Source organism: Xenopus laevis, chromosome 3S, assembly GCF_017654675.1.
Source record: "Xenopus laevis strain J_2021 chromosome 3S, Xenopus_laevis_v10.1, whole genome shotgun sequence".
In the NCBI taxonomy this organism is placed as follows: domain Eukaryota; kingdom Metazoa; phylum Chordata; class Amphibia; order Anura; family Pipidae; genus Xenopus; species Xenopus laevis.
Window position 1 is genome coordinate 112,727,863 of NC_054376.1, and position 20,512 is coordinate 112,748,374.

General features: G+C 35.5%; 1 protein-coding gene across 2 annotated transcripts in view; it reads left to right on the top strand.

Moving 5' to 3' along the window:
* The window catches only part of LOC108712409 (teneurin-2), a 1,104,728-nt gene that overhangs the window by 459,258 nt on the left and 624,958 nt on the right, over positions 1-20,512 (top strand). For both annotated transcript variants that reach the window (XM_041588750.1, XM_041588751.1), the window contains one exon: positions 13,744-13,863. In XM_041588750.1, the coding sequence (XP_041444684.1) occupies positions 13,744-13,863 (120 nt within the window). The remainder of the gene's footprint in view (positions 1-13,743; positions 13,864-20,512) is intronic.

The following is a 20,512-nucleotide window of genomic DNA, read 5'->3' on the forward strand; positions in this document are numbered from 1 at the left end:
TATATTGAATTTAACATACTTCTTCTTTAAGAGATTGTATGGAGGGAAAAAGACACACTAGGCAAATATCAGCAGTTTCAGTTGTCAAGTCAGTTTATTATTTTTGTGTTGGGTTCATCATAGGGTCTCAACCTACTACCCAATAGGAAACCATGGCCTTCCTGCAATCATGGCTCAGTAACATTGTGCAAAACTAATTTACCAAAAAATTGTCTCATAGTAGACCCCACAGTTCTCCACGGTGTGGGGTCTGCATGTGCGTATTTTTAATTTTGAGCTACAGCATCATTTTTTGATAAACTGGTTTTGCCCTTTGGTTCTGGGGGTTTATTCTGTTCTCTTTTTGCCTTTGATTGCCTTGTAGGTTTCTCATTACTAATGATATTTTGGTCAGTAACATTGTGGCCAAAGTTAGATTGTGGTGTGCCAGTACATCTCCAGCTAGTGGTTGCAAATTGACTAACAATAGAAAATTGCTCAAATTATTTTTCCTGTTAGTTACTTTGCTTTCATGAAGCATCTCATTGGTATGTGGTTGTGAAGCTAAAGGCGATAAACATTTGCATTTAGTAATATAAAAATGTGACACTATAGTTAAGGTTATATATGATCTTTACTGGATAAGACTATCAGATATTTCTTTCCTCAAGGTTGTCCCTCAACCTCTACCTCAAGGTTATTGCAGCAAGTGTTTTATACAATTTGTGTCCTGTCATTTGGCTCTGTTAAGTAGATTTAACTTGATTGCAAAAATGAGAATGGTGATTGCATCTTATATTGTGTAACTTGGGATTTGCTCAGGCGACAGGCGACCGTCGCGCAAGACATAGATTATGTAGAGGAATCATTGGGGAAAAAGTCATTTTATATTAAGTACAATAAATCCCTCCTTAATAGAGCCTTGATTGCTTAATTTTCTGGGAAATCATTTTGCAGCCAATTCCTTTATTCAACTTACCATAATAAATAGAAACTTAATGGTCATTAATGTTCATCAATCATCCATTACGTACACAGTGAAACTTTCCTAGTTTTTATTATCTGGCTGGTCAATGCTAATTCTGCTTTGCCTCCACTCCTTTTGCACTCCTAATGGAACAAATGACTTCACACACTGTGTGGTTTTCCTTGTCCCTCTTCTTTGTGATTGTGATTCCATGGTCTTGAGAGAAATGTTAAAGAAAATGGTCACTCTAAATGTCTGAAAAAAAATCCAAAGGACCCAGTGTGACCCAGTGGAAAGTAAGTGACTAAAATTATTGGTAGGTACCTGACATCTTGCACCCCTCCCCCCAATGATTCTACCCATTCTTCTCTTTAGAGATGCGATGAAGGGAAAATGTGATCTTTTCTGTATATATCAGCAAATATAAATGCATTTAACTTGGTACTAGATCTTTCAATGCTGATTGTTATGTCATTATAAGTCAATATTTCTGTAAACAGGGTTCATGTTTGTTTATTATTGCTATTATTAGACCACTACGTTCCACCCATTGTGTGCAGTGGCAATATTGCATCATGGCATGGATTGGTCAGCTGAAGTGACCCAGGTTTATCAGTCAAGCAAACACTCATGGGTTCACTGCTGTAAAAGGCTATGAAAAATAATACAGGTATTATCCCATATATATAAGGATATATTTAAGTCTTGACAGTTTACTATATGAACAAAATATCCTTGATTTGATGCATCTTTAATAACTTTGTGTTTTTTTAATTATACAAGTACACTCTCACTGAATCTCCTCAATTGAATAATATTTGTGCTTTATTTTTAATTTGTATGGGGCAGTAGCCATCTTTTGATGTGTCCGGTATAGTCATTTGGATATTTCAGCCTTAATCTCACTATAAATGAATAGTAAACCAATGGAATTCGGAGTCAAATTAAAGTGAATATTGGATTGCCCAGACTGGGAGGAGTTGGAAACATTTTATAGGCCTAAAATATATTGCAGTATTTTATAGATGTTTAGTTCAAAGGGTACATAATTAAAAATAATGGGCACTGCATTATAAAGCTGTCACACAATTACTGTGTACACTATAACTGTCTAAACCTAGCCTTCATATCAGTGCCATGACCAAATTAAGAAATATTCACATTATATTCATCTCAAACTCTTTCAAAGGAACGGCATCTGAATGACAACCTTATTTAGAAAACACAAGCCAATTAAATGTGTATTATTGACCCTTCTTTGTGCAAACACTCTTTCTCTGGGGGCTTATTTATAAAAATGCATTGTTAATTTTACTCCCGGAAAAAAATTTGTGTAAAATTAGAAGCAAATTTATAAAACTGCAATATTGTAAATACAACAGTTTACCTTTGTGTTTAGATTCTCACTTTACATCTTACTTATTTCTTATAATTAAGAAATAAGCCCTAATAGATGTTTGTCTACAAAGTACATAAAGTTCATAAACCCTAAAAAGATCTTAGTAACAGTTGTTAAAAGAGAAGTAAAAGTAGATGACTGGGCACCGAACAATGATTATAGGCACCTGGGGGTGCTTAATGTATGGTCACCATATGCAAAAACCTAAATTTTATGATTACATGATGATTATTTATAAAATTTTTAGCCACCCACAGTGAATCTAGTAACTTACCTTCTACTACAGGCCAATGATCCTCTTTTTCAAAAAAAAAACAGCTCAGGGTACATTACTTGAGAACACCATGCTGTTATTTGGGTCTGTGTCCCAGCCATCCCCTGTAACTATTGAAGCTGGTTTGCATGAGCATTACAGAAATTGGTAAAAAGAGTTAAATACTGTGCCCAGTACAATAACTGGAATATCTAGGACACAGAGTGTGGTAGTACCCTGTGCTGGTGCATTTTTTTTTAGAAAAGGACCCGGTGTGACCCAGTGGAAAGTAAGTGACTAAAATCATTGGTAGGTACCTGACATCTTGCACCCCCTCCCCCCAATGATTCTACCCATTCTTCTCTTTAGAGGCGATGAAGGGAAAAAGTGATCTTTTCTGTATATATCAGCAAATATAAATACATTTAACTTGGTACTAGATCTGTCAATGCTGATTATTATGTCATCATGCATTTTGTCTTAGGTTATGCTGATTTCTGGTTCATAAAGATGAAGCTTACTTCAGAATGAAAATGCTGCATTTAGGGGCAATATTACCAATGAAAAAAAGAGGGTCATTACTAAACAGTGACTCCAAATAGTTTGTAAATGCCACAGATTTTCTTGCTGTACCTCCACTTGTATTGCTCTTCTTCAAAGGCATTGAGTACCCAAACAAGAGACTCCACAGGGAAGCACCAACAATATATAAAGCAGAAGATCTGATGATTTCACATCACTTTATTTATATGAACATTTATGCACAATTTTGTGCTTGTAGTACAATCACATTCTTCATGACTCAAACTGAAGATTTAATATTGACAATGGCTGTGAGAAAAACCATGCTAGTGATTCCTTTCTTGGTTGCATATAGAGGGGATGTAATATGTTCTTGGATGAATTTTCCAACTGTCTGAAGAAACCGTCAAACACACATATGTTTCGTTTGCACGTTGTTTCTTTTACCCCTAAAATATAAAAGATTAAATATGCTCTGTGATGGGTAATCAATGCTGACACATAAAGGCTACGTGGCCTGGGAGATTCTCATTTGAAGTAGTTACTTGTTCTATTGAATGTAATCTCTGTGGTATCTCTGCTGGAACCTCAATAAGCTATAATAATAGAAACATTTCAGCAACTGAGAAAATGTGTCGCTAGACACTTAAAGGGAAGAGCAGTAGTGAAAAAGAGAGTCTGACACATACTGGTTGAGAAGCATTTAATATCCCATACAAACAGATATAAGAATTAGAGCTATACTGTATACAGCAACAAAGATTAAACTACAAACAGATGGTTCCTACTGCTCCCAAGGAAAAGTCCAAGCAAGTTAAATTTTTTTTAAAAAAAATGCAAAAATATTCAAAAAATACATATAAATAAGTCCAGAGTTCAAAAAGAATGCTTAGGTAAAGTTCATGTAAATTCCTTATGCTGTTAGGAGTGAAAATAAACAATTAACAATTTCATGCATCCTACAGAGATTTGTAGTTAAACAAGACCAAATTACAATATAAAAGGCCTGATGAAAGGGTTAATAATGTAATGACCAACTCCTGTTGATTGCTTATTATTTTCTATCGGAAAATATCAGATTAGAAGAATCTGTAAAAAAAAATTGGAAACGAATTAGCAACATGAAAAAAAGTTACAAGTAACATACAAGACTGAATATCTCATTTTAACCCCTTGGTGCCTGTGTTTGTAGTGACCAAATGTAGGGATGGGCGAATTTCTCCCGTTACGCTTCTCCGAAAAGGTCCAGAATTTCCAGAAAAATTCGCGAAACTGCGAAAAATTCACATAGAAATCGTGAAAAAAGTTTCACGAAAAAATCTTGAAAATCAGAAAGTTTCACAAAAAATTGGGAAAATCTGAAATTTTTGCCAAAAAATCCTGAAAATCAGAAATTGACAAAAAAAATCACTTGGGACTTTTTGGACGCGCATCCAGAATTTTTTTGACACCGGCAAAATTTCGCTGGCAAATTTTTGCTGGAGATTCATGAATTTATTCGCCAGTGATGAACGCCGAAATTCGCCACAAATTCGTGCCAGGCAAATTTATTGTGTTTTCTTTTTTCCACTAGCCTCCTTATTCTGTTCTTTTTGTGGTGGTTTATAATTCCTGATGGCAGCCTTATGTTCATTTAGCCTTATTTTAACGGGTCTAGTTGTTTGGCCAATATAAGCAAGGCCACATGGGCATTTCAAGCAATAGATTACTCCATGGGAGTTACAGGTATATAAAAAAAGCCCTTTGTATCCCTTTGTATGATATTTTGTGCCTTTTTGGGGATGCACAACATAATCACCTTTAATGATGCCTGTACAGTGGCCACAGTTAAGACATGGAAAGGTGCCCTTTTTGTTTGGTAAATTAGACATTTATATTATTTATATTTCAAGTGGCAGAAAAGGGTAATAGAGTGGAAATAATTTAAAAATAGGGAAAAGTGAAATATGTTGCTGTGTTTTGCCATATAAAATTCCCATAACCTCTGATATATAGTAAAAAATAAAAAATTGTGCAGTAGTACAAATTCCCATTGACTTCAATGCATCTGGTGAATTTTTTGCTGTTTTGCTAATTTTCAGAGACGCAAAACAGGTCAAATTCACACATTACTATTTAAAAACCATATTTAAAAACCATGAAAAATAATTGTTGTAGACCAATAGGAAACCTGGCCAGCGTCCACCGACTTCACATGTTAAACAGAAACTTCACTACCAGGGACATAATAGTGATATTGATGTGATATCTCATCATCAATGGAGGAATTAAATGTATATTATTGAGCTTCAAAACTTTGAGAATAAAAATTTGCCTGTCGCAATGTAATATTCTTTATTAGGCTTTTATTGCATTGCAAATCTTAATTGCGCATTGCGAACCTTTAACACCTCTTGCACTTGTGTCTGGTGTCTCTGTGGATAACCCCCACTGCATCATGTTTCTAGGTGACATAAATGAAAAATCTAGGGTTCCTCTATTTAATTCTCTGTGACCTCCTCGATCTTTCTACATCTTCTCTATCTCTATATCTTTTCATACATATCCAGTGGAAATTGCACATATAATTATTCGCATGTTGGATTTGCTTATTTGAAGTGTAGATTTTTGATATTAATGAATCCCCATCTGTAAGTGTATCATTTAATTCTATTTTGTGGAATAGGATAAGGTTGCAATGCTTTCATAGTACAATGTAACCATCCATGTGTTTGTGTGGTCAAACTAAATGTTATTATATCTGTGTAAAGGTAGCTTAAGGGTCAGTCCACACGAGCAGATTCGCCTGGCCACTAATCGCCTCTTCTTCTGGGCGACAATCTCCCCGAATTGCCTTCGCCTGTCTTCCCATCCGCTATAATGAAAAGTTGCCTGTGCTAAAGCACACATGGCTCTTCGTTTTCCGAAGTCGTCCGAAGTCGCCCCACTAGGAAAACGAAGAGCCGTGTGTGCTTTAGAGCAGGCGACTTTTCATTATAGTGGACGGGAAGACACACGAAGGCAGTTCGGGGAGATTGTTGGCTAGAAGAAGAGGCGATTAGTCGACAGGCGACTAAATCTCCCCGAATCTGACCCTTAGGGCTATGGCACATAAGCAATTCTGAAAAATGCTACTTTAAGTTCATTATATTATATACTTTGTTATCTATAGAAGATAGTTCTTGGGTCCACTTTTCAAAGCAGCTTTGGAGGTAGCAGGGTTAATTTTAGGAGTCACATTACAACAAAAATCCTTTTGACTGAGAGTAAATAAGGTAATCTCTGAGGTTGAAAGGTGAAAGCATGACACAATCTGTGACTGTATTATTCCAAAGAAAAATGTACCCCGTGAATTATTAATACTATTTGTGCATATTATGGAACAGAGTATTGCTAGCTTCACGATATGTAATGTATATTATTGGTGTTAGTCAGAAAAAGGCAAGTGTTGTTGCTTTGAATTGCAGCTGTGTGCCAAAAAATAACCTGTCAATCATAGGTGAGGGATCTACAAATTTCTGTCCTTTTCCTGCAGTGTCTCGTTGGAGGCATTATCTTTAGACCACCATTTGTGGTCCACTTTTAAGGTTCGTCAAGTCTATTTTACCAAAGGTAATCAATATTAGTAGCTCTTCTATTCTATATTTAATATATTTATAGATACCATATAACAATGGCATATACCAATTGAAATCCTTTCTGCCCTACTGGTTTGTCAATGTGAAGATTATGAAGACAAAGCATTCTATATGGCAGGCTAATCTTTTACACGGTGGGTCAGACTGGAGCCTTGGGGGCCCACTGGGGCTGCAAAATAAATGGCCCTGCTGGCAGTCCCTTGGGGCTCACTCCTGACCTATAAACTCCAGTGTGCGCATGTGCACAAGAATGTGAGAAAAACGATGCACAGGGGCACAACAGCTGGTCAGCCGGGGAATCATGTCTGGGTTTTTTCCAGGTGTCCATCGGCCCAGTCTGACCCCGCGGTGGTATAATATAAATACAAACACGAATAGAAAGAATGTTGTAGGCAAACAAACAGTTTGCAAATTTTACTATTTCCCACTGTCTACTACAATTTTAAATTCATCTGCTAATTTCTGTACTTTCAACTAATCATGACTTTGTAAATTATAAAAGAGTTCATCATTTCAGTGCTTAGAGATGAAATCTACAAGGCATTCCACATCAAAGCACCCCAGCCTGAAGCAAAAGATAACATGCATTCACATTAATGGATGTTAATTATTAGTTATAGTCATCATAACGCAGTCAATAATCCGTACAGTTTCATTCCTCTCCTACCTGGAATAAGGTAATTGGCTGATACTTAATGAGGCTTGATATAGGCATCGTTCTCATGAGAAGTTTTGCAGTTAAAAAATGAGTTTTGGATTTTGTATGTTTGTTGGTTCTGGCTGTGTACTTGCCTTGCTAAAAATGTTTGTATGATTTACCACAAACACAGAAATCTGATAGGCAGACAGACACTGGTGTCAGCAAATGTGTCTCTGTGGCTCCCAGGGTGAGTAGTGATTAGTGGTTGGCCCATAGACTTCAATTGGTGAAAAAAATGTTGACAAAAAAATTTGACGCCCATAAACTTTAATGCATCTGGGCAAATTTTTGCCATTTTGAGAATTTTTGGCGAAGTGAAACAGGTCAGATTCGCCCATCACTAGTAGTGATTGATGTTTTGTTAGAGAAATCATTTGTGCACACCACTACAAATGAGGAGACTAGTCAGATTTTTGAGCCATCTGTGTTACTGTAATGTTATTTCACCCAACGAGCATGGCTTACATGTAACTCTCTCAAATGGACCCTCACTCGTCATTAGGGGTTCTTAAAAACCTAGTTAACTGCTTTATTGCTAACACTTCACACTAGAACTTTTCAGCAAGAGATTGTCTCAAAAGTTTATCAGATGTTACTTCAGGATGGTAAACAGCATATTACCGTACTTTCTACGTTATATTCCTATATTAACTTCCCTGATGTTAATGGCAACAGGCACGGTGATAATTACAGCAAACTATAATATTCAATAACAGGTGTCCAGCCTCAGAGTACAAGGCCCCATGGTGGTGATGCTCATTCCCTGAGCCTGTTCACTATATTCCCTACACTGTCTGGTTATGCCTAGGGTATTAACCCTTGCACCTCTTAGTGGAAACCCTGGATAATCAACTAGTGAGCCTAAACCTGACTCTCACTCAAACAGTGAGCTATTAAAGAAGCTAACCCCCAAACCAGCTAATCTTTCTACCCTTTCTTCTTCATCATCCTATTGAGGCCTCCATTCTAAGCATATCTACCCCTCCCAGCAATTGGAGTTCAAAGAGAAATTCCCTGTCCCTTTCATGGACCAAGGAACTCACCTGAGACCCCTGGCCAATTGGAAATTCCTGGCTTCTCCCACCCAATTCTAAAATGACCAACTAATAGCTAGAGTTATCCCTCACTGAAACAGCACTCTACATCACTGTCGAATATATAGTATTTAAAAAATTAAATACATGCTACACACACACATTTGCATATACTGTAACTCTTTTTGCATAAATAACAATAAAAATTTGAATTTCACAATGTAATATTCTTCCTTACACTGTTACTGCATTGCGCATTGTAATTGTGCAGTGCCCAGTCATTTCAGACTTTTTACACAGAGGCATAACTTTTTGCATTGCAAATATTTTATTTTATTTATTTTATTACTTTTATTACATTCCCCCACATGAGGCCTATTTATCAAAATTTGAGCTTGAGTTTATATATGTGCAACTGTGTGTAATATACATTAAAGGGACTGTTTGCCACAAATGATGACTTTTTAAATTGCTTCCTACTGTATTTCTAATGTCTTACAATTTTTCTTCAAATACAGGTTTAGCTAAGAGTACATTTTAATTCCCCATTCCTCATTCATTGCAATTTCAACTCATAAGTCTTCTCACCTACACTCTAATTGCTTAACATTCGGTGCATAACTTCAGGCCTGTCCATCTGTTGGAAAGTCTACAAATTATTACATGTAGTAAAACTATGTCATGCAGTATGACAATTTTCCAGTTTTCCTAGTAGAGGTGGCAGAATCAGATCTAAGAAAATGTCAAAACATGAGTTCAATGCACTGGAAATGAGTCAATCGGCTAAGCCATTTTCTCTCTATTCAGATTATGATGCAACATTCCATGTTTCTTTCTGACACATCTCCCATATAAATTTGATGTGGAATTAACAAGAGAAACATACCAGGGGTCATTTATTAAGTTCACACATCACATATTCATTCGCATATGGTTGTATTGCCCATGCTTTTTCCTGAACGCTAATATATTACACCGCTCTGCCTGATTTTTGCGAAGTCGCATTGTAAATGATCTTTCGGAAATGGCTCGCAAATGAGACGGGTGTTTGCGTGAGTGCGCCCAATGCAGCATTGAAGTAATGGAGAAAAATGTCTCGCTGGAACTTTCAAGGTTTTACAAATACCTTTTAGCATGTAAATTAGCATTTTGCATAACCTTGTCCATAAAGGCCCACGATCGTCCCAGGAAGAGATGCAGTAATCAAAATACAATTTTTCACCAATTCACTTGCAGGGCAGAAAAAAAGAAGGTACAGACAACAGCCAAAAAAGAAAATTAGGAGAAGGAGTCAGAGCAAGGAACAGCACCACAAATTCAATAGGCTTTAGTTGATTTCTTGTAGCTTTTTTCATTGTTGCCTTGCCTTTTTGAGTATCTCTCTATCTCTCTTGATAATGTGTATATATATAGCCTGGCACGGTTACTGTAAAAAACCCTATAGTGCAGGTATATTTCCCTTAAATTGCTGTATGAGACACAGCAGCGGAGGAGGGACTCTCTGCTCAGGAACTAAGAAACAGGAAGTTTTGGCTTGTGGAGCTCAAAATGGATAAGGGATACAACTTGTGAATAAATATTTATATTGTTAAAGATGGGCTCTGTCAAAAGTAGGTTGTTGAGGAGATAAAAACTTCATTTTTATTGTACAGCAAAAAGACTGACGTCGTGGCCCAGCCTAGGCCTTTCTCAAAGTGCCAAGTGAACAGTGAAAATGCCTTAAATCTGCGTTATGGCGGGAAAACAGCAGCATTACCCATGATGTGTTGACCCAGTCATACTAAAGCGACCATCATTTACAACATCACTGTGCATACATATGAACATATATGTTTTAATTAATTATCAATAAATAGAACTCCATATTAATACTTTGCTTGTTGCTAGTGTGTCAATCTCTGAGGAGATATTTAATAGTATAGTATTACTATGTAAAGCTACCAGTCATTCCATGGACTGTCCATAATGTACCACTCCTTTACTTTTTACCTACAGTTCCAGCCTTACAGGTCCTCCCAAACTTATTAGGTACTTAGGTACAATGCCACATTAATTACTTAATATACACTATAATTTCCATAATTCAGCACTAAAATTAATGTAATTTATTATTTATCACACCCTTTTTTTTCTTTGTTGTCACTCGGATACTGTTTTCTTGACACCTGGGGCACTAAATTTTTAAGGTGAAATATTGCCTTATTACCCACTGCATGTCGGGAACATGAGAAATCAGTGGACCCCTGAATCTTGGCACATACCCCCTTCAAATGCTAAAGAACCATTGGTGATGTTGTCTGTCCCTATTCCCCACCAACTTTAGTGAGTATACAGTATAGTTATAAATGTGAAAAATAAACAACCAATAATAATTTAGTTTAACCTTAACATTGCGTCATTAATCAACGATGGCTATACAGGTATAGGATCCCTTATCTGGAAACCCGATATCCAGAAAGCTCTGAATTATGGAATGGCTGTCTCCCATAGACTCCATTTTATCCAAATAATCCAAATTTTTAAAAATGATTTCCTTTTTCTCTGTAATAATGAAACAGTAGCTTGTAATTGATCCCAACTAAGATATAATTAATCCTTATTGGACGCGAAACCAGCCTATTGGGTTTATTTAATGTTTAAATTAATTTCTTGTAGACTTAAGGCATGGAGAGCCAAATTACGGAAAGATCCATTATCCGGAAAACCCCTTTCCCTGGATAAGGGATCCCATAACTATATATATATATATATATATATATATATATATATATATATATATATATATACAGTACAACCCTACAACCCCGAGTTTTCAGTGGACCAGAAAAAAAATTCAGGAAAATGTAAAATATATATATATATATGACCAAGATATTTATTTTTAAATGAGGAACATATCATTCTTGCTCAACTTATTTGTAAGAAAAGCCATTTTTATGAAATTGTATATGTGCAAAACAGATATGTGGCAGAAGACCATAGAGTTCCTTTATTATAATTTTCATATGTTTTAAATAGCAATATCCAAGTTAAAATTAGTTAACTACACTCCTGTACATTATTAATTTGTTATACTGCATGCCTGATTTTTCAGAGAAACTCACCTTTAATCTCTCTTGCAATGTAATTTCTGAAATGGAAATATCATATGTATCTCTAAATTGCATCAATGTTCTGTCACATTACATACTATATAATTAATTCCTAGTGAAGTGAATCAACACCTGTTGCCAAATGAGACATATGGTGACATAAGTGCTTAATTGGCTGTTTAATTGGAGTTAGGTGTTGCTATGCACTTCATATTGATTTTATATGGATATACTTTTATTCACCATGATGTGTGTATATAATATATATGTGTGTATATATATATATATATATATATATATATATATATATATATATATATGTATGTAGAGTTCCATGATCCTTTCTAGTAAAAGTGCATTTTCTTTTACCTGTTTTGGATATGGCAACAGATACAAATTATCTTTCTAAATGTGACTCGATCTTCCTTTCATTAAGATATCATATGATAAGGGGCTCCAGTAGTGATGGGCGAATTTATTCGTCAGGCGCGAATTTTTCACGATTCGCCGCCAGCGAATAAATTCGCTAAACGCCAGCGAATAAATTCGCTAAACTCCAGCGAATAAATTCGCGAAACGCCAGCGAAAATTTGCGGCAAAAATTCGTGGGCGCCGGCGTCAAAAACGGGCGCCGGCGTCGAAAAAATTCGCTAATTTTTCGGCAAAGCGAAACGGTGCAAATTAGCCCATCACTAGGCTCCAGTGTACAATGGTGGGCTTATGTTGTGGCTCAGTGATTAGCTTTGTTTGTTACAGTACAATTACATAATTGTGTCAACACTGTTGACAACTACTAGTATGTACTATACATTACCCTTTAATGCACCGACCTCCAATGCAGTGTAAGTTTTCAAGAAACCCATGTGAGTAGGTACTATTAGCTTTTATAAAATAGGTAGGGTCCTGCCTAAAAGTTTGCAAAAAAAACATTTGGAAAGGGGCCATTTATCACAGGAAAAAAAACTGTTGAAGTTAGAAATGACCATGATTGCATGTATAATATTTTTTGTTTCTTGAATGTATGATGCAGAGATAATATTTTATAGTACAATAATTAACTATAAGGATAAGAAAAAGGAAACGGGAAGTTAATATAAGCCAGGGATCCCCAACCTTTTATACCTGTGAGCCATTGAATTGTATCAAAAAAGTTGGAGAGTAGTGATGGGTGAATTTCTCCTGCTTCACTTCGCAGAGAAGTTTTTGAATTTCCAGCAAAATTCACGTAACGGTAAAAAATTAGCAAAACTCAAATTTTGATGCCTGCATCAATTATGACACCCGCGTCAATTCACATAAATTTTGAAGGCAGCGTTAAAGTCAATGGGTGTCCGAATAGTGTTGACGCACAACGGTTTTGATGCAAGTGACTTTTCCAACATGCGTCCAAATTTTTTTTGACTCACCGGCAGAGAAATTTAGCTATTATCTGTTATCTGCTATATAACCTGTGCCTTTTCTCCATCTTAAATTGTTGCCCCCGTGTCTACAAAGCAGCTTGTTTATATCAACTATAGAATGCCTTCTGAATCAAACACATTCATTTTACCAGTGTAGAGAAACAGTACATTATGGTGCACATTTACTAAGCTCAAGTGAAGGATTCAAATGAAAAAAACTTTGAATTTTGAAGGGTTTTTTTTGGGGTACTTCGACCATCAAATAGGCTACTACGACCTTCGACTTCGACTTCGATTCGAACGATTCGAACTAAAAATCGTTACACTATTTGACCGAAGTACTGTCTCTTTAAAAAAACTTTGACTACATACTTTAAGTTTAAACCTACCAAGGTACAATGTTAGCCTATGGGGACCTTCCCCATCACTTTTCTAAGCTTTTTTTGATTGAAAAAAAATCCTTCGATCGATCGATTAAAATCGTTTGATCGTAGCATTTGCGCTAAATCCTTCGAAATCGATATTCAAATTCAAAGGATTATACTTTGAGGGTCGAATTAGAGGGTTTATTAACCCTCGATATACAACCCTTAGTAAATGTGCCCTTAAATTACAATTACTTTGCTTTTGGTGTTACTGTTTCTTTAAGATTTTTCTGTTGCCTTCTAGCAAACCTTTATTATGCACCTTTTTATAATATGGCCTGGAAAAAATAGATAATTCGAGAAATACGCCCTGCATTTTAATGTAGTCATTATTTGTTCTGTTCTTATTTTTTAGGGAAAGAAAGTCCAAATTCAAAATGCTGCTATTCTGAGAGTGGTGGGGTCACAAAATTAGGAAGCCAAACAAACAGCAGATATCCGAAAACACCGTGCCATCTGGATCTTTATTCTGAAGGTAAAAAATACCGTGTTTAATGTTTAAAGTTACATTGAGTATATTTTGCAGGCATTCAAAAATATTTCATTTTGCAATATGGTATTAATTATAAAAAAAAAATTATATTACAAAACTAAATAAAACAATGCTTTTAAGTCCTGCTTGAAGTTACAAAAAAATTGTTTACACGAAGAAAAAAATCTATTGTGCATATTTTTCTCCATTAGTACCATGTATTCTTTAAGTGCAAATAGTATAAGGCTTATAAGGAATATATTTTATTTAATGTTGGGTTTTGGGGGATCACTGTCTTTTTATCTTCTCTGTTTTCAAATCTGAAATGTTTTCTGACTATTCAGGGCTAGATTGTTGATGTTTTTATTGAGTTAGGCCATCCCCTATTCATAATCCAACTGCCTGGTTTCTAGATAAAATAGTACTGCAAAAATTAAAAAGTACAGATTGAATTCTAAATTGGAGCACAATTACGACAATTCAAAATGGCAAATGGTTAATACCAAGTCTATATTCCAATTGTTGTCTTAGTATACCACTCTTAACATGAAACTAAAAGTTAATTTCTAAATTAACTGCACATTTATACATGTGGCACTGACAGTTCCCTTAGGCTATGACTAAGGGAGTTGTTCCCTAAATGCGTTAGGTGGAGCTTGCTGCAATAAATCATTTATTTAACTATCTGGAGTGCCGCCTATTTTATGCTTGAAAGGTGAATTGGTACAATCTTTATCTTTTTCAAAACAAAAAAATTAAGCATTGTGTCTTTTTTATATGCCCTTTTCTATATTATTTTTATGAAGGTTTCTATTTCCAAAAAAAATCTCTTTTAAGTACATTAAGGGGGTTATTTATAAAATATAAAATCCACATTTTTTATTATATCCTGAGCGTGCAAAAAATCCAAAAATCCACCATCAAGTCAATGAAAGAGGTCCCTATCCTATCTGGAAGTTTCTGTGGTCTGCGCTGGAATAAATCTGAAAATCCAACTATTTCAGGATTTTCAGGCAATAGTCCAAAAAATTCTGACTGCCAGCCAGAAAAAATCGAACTATTCGGGAAAAAACAAAGAAAAAAATTTCATGATATGAGGTTTTCAAACGATTATCGAGTTTTTCACTGATCCAATTAAATCAAGCTTTTTTAATAATAAAAAAGGTCAAATCATGGATTCTAGTTTGGTCGGACTTTTTAAAATAAAATATCAGAGAAATTCGGATTTTGATAAATAACCCCCTAAAAGTAAAATAGAATAAAATAAATAATGTCTAAACTTTTAGTCCTTTAATTGTTGATGTACCACCATTACCAGTATCCTCTGCAAGCCGGTGGTTGTAGTTGTAATTCAACAACAATCTTAAGTTTTATTTGACTGCTTTATTAGTCTCAACAGGTATCACAAAAAAAGGCCCTCGTACACAGTAAGTTAGGTTGAAAAAAGACACACGTCCATCAAGTTCAAGCTTATAACTTTTTTTTAACCTGCCTAACTGCCAGTTGATCCAGAGGAAGGCAAAAAACCCCATTTGAAGCCTCTCCAATTTGCCTCAGAGGGGGAAAAATTCCTTCCTGGCTCCTAGCTCATAGTACAAGTATAGCTCATAGTACAAGTTGATACAGGGACTACTCCAAATGGCAATTTGACTAGTCCCTGGATCAACTTGTACTATGAGCTATATTCCAAATCCCTGTATTCCCTCACTTGCTAAAAAGCCATCCAACCCCTTCTTAAAGCTATCTAATGTATCAGCCCGTACCACTGATTTAGGGCGAGAATTTCTTGTATAGCTAACTGCAAATATGCAAAGCCAAAAAAAAACTACTGTAATATGTAGCACATCCACTTGCCCATAAGTTAGTGAAAATACGCCAACAAGCATATTTTAAAGGGAGTATAGAAATTAATTACAAAAAGTTATTTTTTACCTTTTTCATTTTATTTAACTTATCCACATGAACAGTTGATGAACAGCATCACTCAGTAAAGACAGGATCCAGTTGGCCATATGCATAGTAATATATTTGGGCTGGAAAGGTGACAAGTTAAATCTAAGAAAAATTGAATACAATTACATGCGTAACACTCAGGACAGGTTGATAAATGTATATGTATTTTATTTTTCCACCTTTTTTCCTTACCATTGCACAAGTTAATGTACTTTTGTGGCAGAAACTATTAGCAGTTATTTTTCCTTTTTTAGAACATTTTAGCAAGATATAAGCATTAATTTGTATCTCGCAATTAGGTACAAATTCAGATTTTGAAAATATTACAAAACAATCAAAGCAAATTATTCTAAATATAAAATATTTGTTAAGCAGAAAATTTTTCTCTATTTGACAAAACATTTCTCTGCTTCAAAGCCACTAAATATAAATACGATCTGGAAAAGTTGTGTTTTTTCACAATACAAATTTTTTGAGTTTTTTTAATGATAAATAAGGGCAAATCATGGATTCTAGTAAGGTCAGACGTTTTTTATTTAAAATATTGGAAAAATTCAGATTTTCATAAATATTCCCCCAGCTAATAAAACTTTATATCATGGATACATGACTTCTCCAAGTAAGCACAATGCAATGGTTCTGCAATATTTAACAAATAAGTGTCCAATGGTGTGAAACACGTCAGGAGGGAGTGGCTGACATGAGGTATGCAGACAGGGGGAAGACACTGCCTTGTGGTATGTTAGGACTTTATTTTTCTATATTGAATTTTCACAAACTAAGTGCTGTGGTGAATTTGCACAAATAAATGTCTGAAGTGAATTACTGTGCATGTTCTGAGGATTATTTGTTTCAATGTGTTTCATGATGTTCCCTGCTTTTCCTGAATATTCAGCCATTTTGCAAATTTTTGACATAACATGACAGATCACTACATTGGAGTCTATGGACGTTTCTGTGGGGCAACTTATTTTGAGCAAAATATATTGGGATCTGTGGGTTTTGTTGCAGTGTTTTTTCTGCTGCAAACTTTTTGGCAGTTTCTCTAAATAGTCAGGGAAATGCATAACTTTACTATGAATCCATAACTTCCAAAATGTTTTGGTCATGATTTACTTACCAAACAACCTGACTGAGGCTCAGATAGATATTGTAAATCACAAAATTTGGAAATGCCAATGGGGTAAAGCTTGTATGGTCCTGATTTACAGTTTGTTTGCTTCCCATTCAATATTGAGAATGGACCTGCTTTTCCCTCTGATACACCTTTTGTAGGCTTGTCCTATGTTTACATTTCTCATTACAATGAGAGGCTTATCACTGATTCTTTGTAGCACAATGGTTAACCTAAGTTGTTGTAAAGATGGAGCTTCTAATAAACCTCCAGAATTGTCAGGTCAATGGGGTGTATAGTTCTTTAATAACTGTAACTCTGAAGATTGTAAATGCTTTCACTGATGCTTAAGGGGGAAAGACATGAATTCATTGGTCTTGAATATAATGATGTTCAGAATTTGAATGTTTTTTTCTGGAAGGGACCGAGTGAACTCCAAACTTTACTTTTCACTTCTGCTTTGATTAAAAAAATATGAGACCCCCAAATCTTTAGTATTAAATCTGACGCCAATGCAGAATAATTCTACAAATAGCTACAAAGCCATAGGGCAGTACATCTAGTAATTTCTTCTCCTATTTGGAGTTGGACAAAGAGCAAGAAGATGCCTTTGAGGAAACTAAAATAGGTTTCTGAAATGGCTGTTCAAAGAAATGAATTGATTCATTCCTTGATCCTTGGATTGTAATTTAAAAAGGTTAGAAGCTCCATTTTGAAGCCGTTTCAGTTTAAAGAGACAAACGTCTAATTTAAGTTGTCACTTGACTTTCGTTACACTTTAGAGGTATACAGATTGTTCTATCATCCTAATTAAATGTAGGAGTCAGTTAAAAATGTCCCTGACTGCATTGTTATTTATCGTAAAGTTGCTTGACTGCAGTCAAAGAGAGTTGCTTGTGCTATTAGCAAGTACATTAGCAGGAGCAGAGGAAACTATATATCCTCAAAGTGACTGTAAAAAGATGTTATTTTTACCGTATGCAGATATTAGATTATGATCATGCTGTCGGTTTTAGACTTCTGGTTTTATATTTGAAAAATTTGCAGAAAAGGGTGTGGAATCCAATACTTGTCTCCAGTAGGATCCAAAATATGGCAAATGCCATTTCCTTCCCATGCATTTGGCATAATAGATCCTATATATGTAATTAACAACACACAGTGAGTGGAAATGAATGATTGTATTTAATTTTACATTAGACGAAAAGCATTTAAGGGTGCCTTATTTTCTCACAGCCTCATAAAGGTTTATCTCATAACTAGGGGGTAGATTTATCAAAAGTTGAGTGATACTACAAAAATGACACCTACACAAATGGAACTGTTATGGGAATCTAAGGATTCTCCTATAAGGACCATTTCCTACATTTACAAAGCTATTTTAGGTATTAAGGTCTCCCCAATGGAATATTTTAAGCTCAACTGGGAGAAAGAGTTGAACACGACATTTTCAACCGAGGATTGGCAGAAAATTGTTCAGTTGACACATACATCATCGGTTTGTTGCAAATTACAAGAGCTGAATTATAAACTTCTGAGTAAATGGTATAGAACTCCAGATAAACTAGCAAAAATTTATAAAACGCTCTCACCGACCTGTTGGAGATGCAACACAGAACCGGGCTCCTTGTCCCATATTTTTTGGGGATGTTCACAACTTAAGGAATATTGGACAAGGGTGAGGGAAATTATAAAAGAGATCACAGACAGAGATATTCCAGACTCACCATCTCACCTACTTTTCCATCACACTTACTTGCCTATTCACATCTACCGTAGATCTATTACCCCAATTCTGCTAGATGCAGCTAATTCTTTAATCCCGTTACGATGGAAACAACACGGACCCCCTAATATTAAAGATTGGCTGAACAAGATTTCAGCAATAGAACGATATGAAAGTTATAGAGCACATACGGCACAAGACACGGAAAAATTTCAAAAAAAATGGTTTTATTGGATAACTTTTAAAACCTCGGATGATTATGCGGCCTTACTCTTATCATCCTCATAAATATATTTGGGGAACAAAACATGTGGCGTCTCCTGAGACAATCTGTGCCCAGTATGATGGCTACAGGTGGACATTAGGTTGTATGAAAGAAATCCAAATGCGAATTTTAAGATTGTATCTCTCTTGCGAATCTCCAAAATGGTACGTATAGAGGACTAATTCGCATGCCCCCCCCCTGCTGGACTTCGCCTCTGTAAGACGCAGGACTGGTAAGAGTTCTTACGAGTAATAGCTGTTAACTGCTGAGATTAGCCTCCCCCTGATATGGTTATTGATATTGAGACTTCTATTTCTTCTAAAGTCGTAGGATGGTAACCCCCGATGCCCGGCAGAAGATTCTTTTCTATCCTCTTCTTTCTTCTCTTCTTCTTTCTTTTTTCTTTCTTACCTTTCAAATAAAAATGGCTTTATTACACATGTTGCGGAGGGTACGGTAATGATGTGATCGTGAACGGACAATGATGAGGTTGTTATACTGTGGAAATAGATTGCAGGTTGAATGTACAACTTTGTTTTTCTTGTTTCCTCCTCTTTCTTGGAATACACATTTTATGATGTATATTTATTCTCTGTACCCTCACTGTGTGTGTATATTTGCTAATAAAAATTGGAATTTTAAAAAAAAAAAAAAAGTTGAGTGATAGAGGTTTTTTTTCCCTTAAATGACCTCAAAACTTAAATGGTATCTTATTAAAGAAAAAACGTCTAAAATTCAAACAAATATTACCAACTCAAATCAGATTTTTAACAATTTTTTTCCCAAAAAAAAACCTGCTTGTCCAGAAGGCTATTAATATCTTCAAATGGGTCAATGAACCTCTGTCATTGACTTGACTTCTTCATGAACATGGCAGATTTTAGGTGGCGACCTATCAAATTCGAGTTACTTACAGGGTCGAAGTATGATAAATCTTGAATTAGAATTCCAATTTGGATTATTCCCAACTCAAATTTGTGAGTTTTGACCAAAAATTCAACTCAAAAATTCAAATTCAAATTTACCATTCAAATCTTAATAAATCTGCCCCTTGGTGTATTTGTCTATCTATCTTAGTAAAATCCCAAGACAATGAGTAATCTGTGGACATAAGTTAAGGCGTTTATCTATGGCAGTGGATGTGATTTACTTAGGGGCCAATTCATTAACTTCGAGTGAAGGATTCGAAGTAAAAAAACGTCGAATTTCAAAGTGTTTTTTTGGCTACTTCGCCCATCGAATGGGCTACTTCGACCTTCGACTACGACTTCGACTTCGAATTGAATGATTCGAACTAAAAATCGTTCGACTATTCGACCATTCGATAGTCGAAGTACTGTCTCTTTAAGAAAAAACTTCGACCCCCTAGTTTGCCACCTAAAAGCTACCGAACCCAATGTTAGCCTATGGGGAAGGTTTTTTTGGTCGAAGGATAATCCTTCGATCGTTGGATTGAAATCCTTCGAATTGTTTGATTCGAAGGATTTAATCGTTCGATCGAACGATTATTCCTTTGATTGTACGATCGCAGTATTTGCACAAAATTTTCATTCCCCGACGAATATCGAGGGTTAATTAACCCTCGATATTCGAG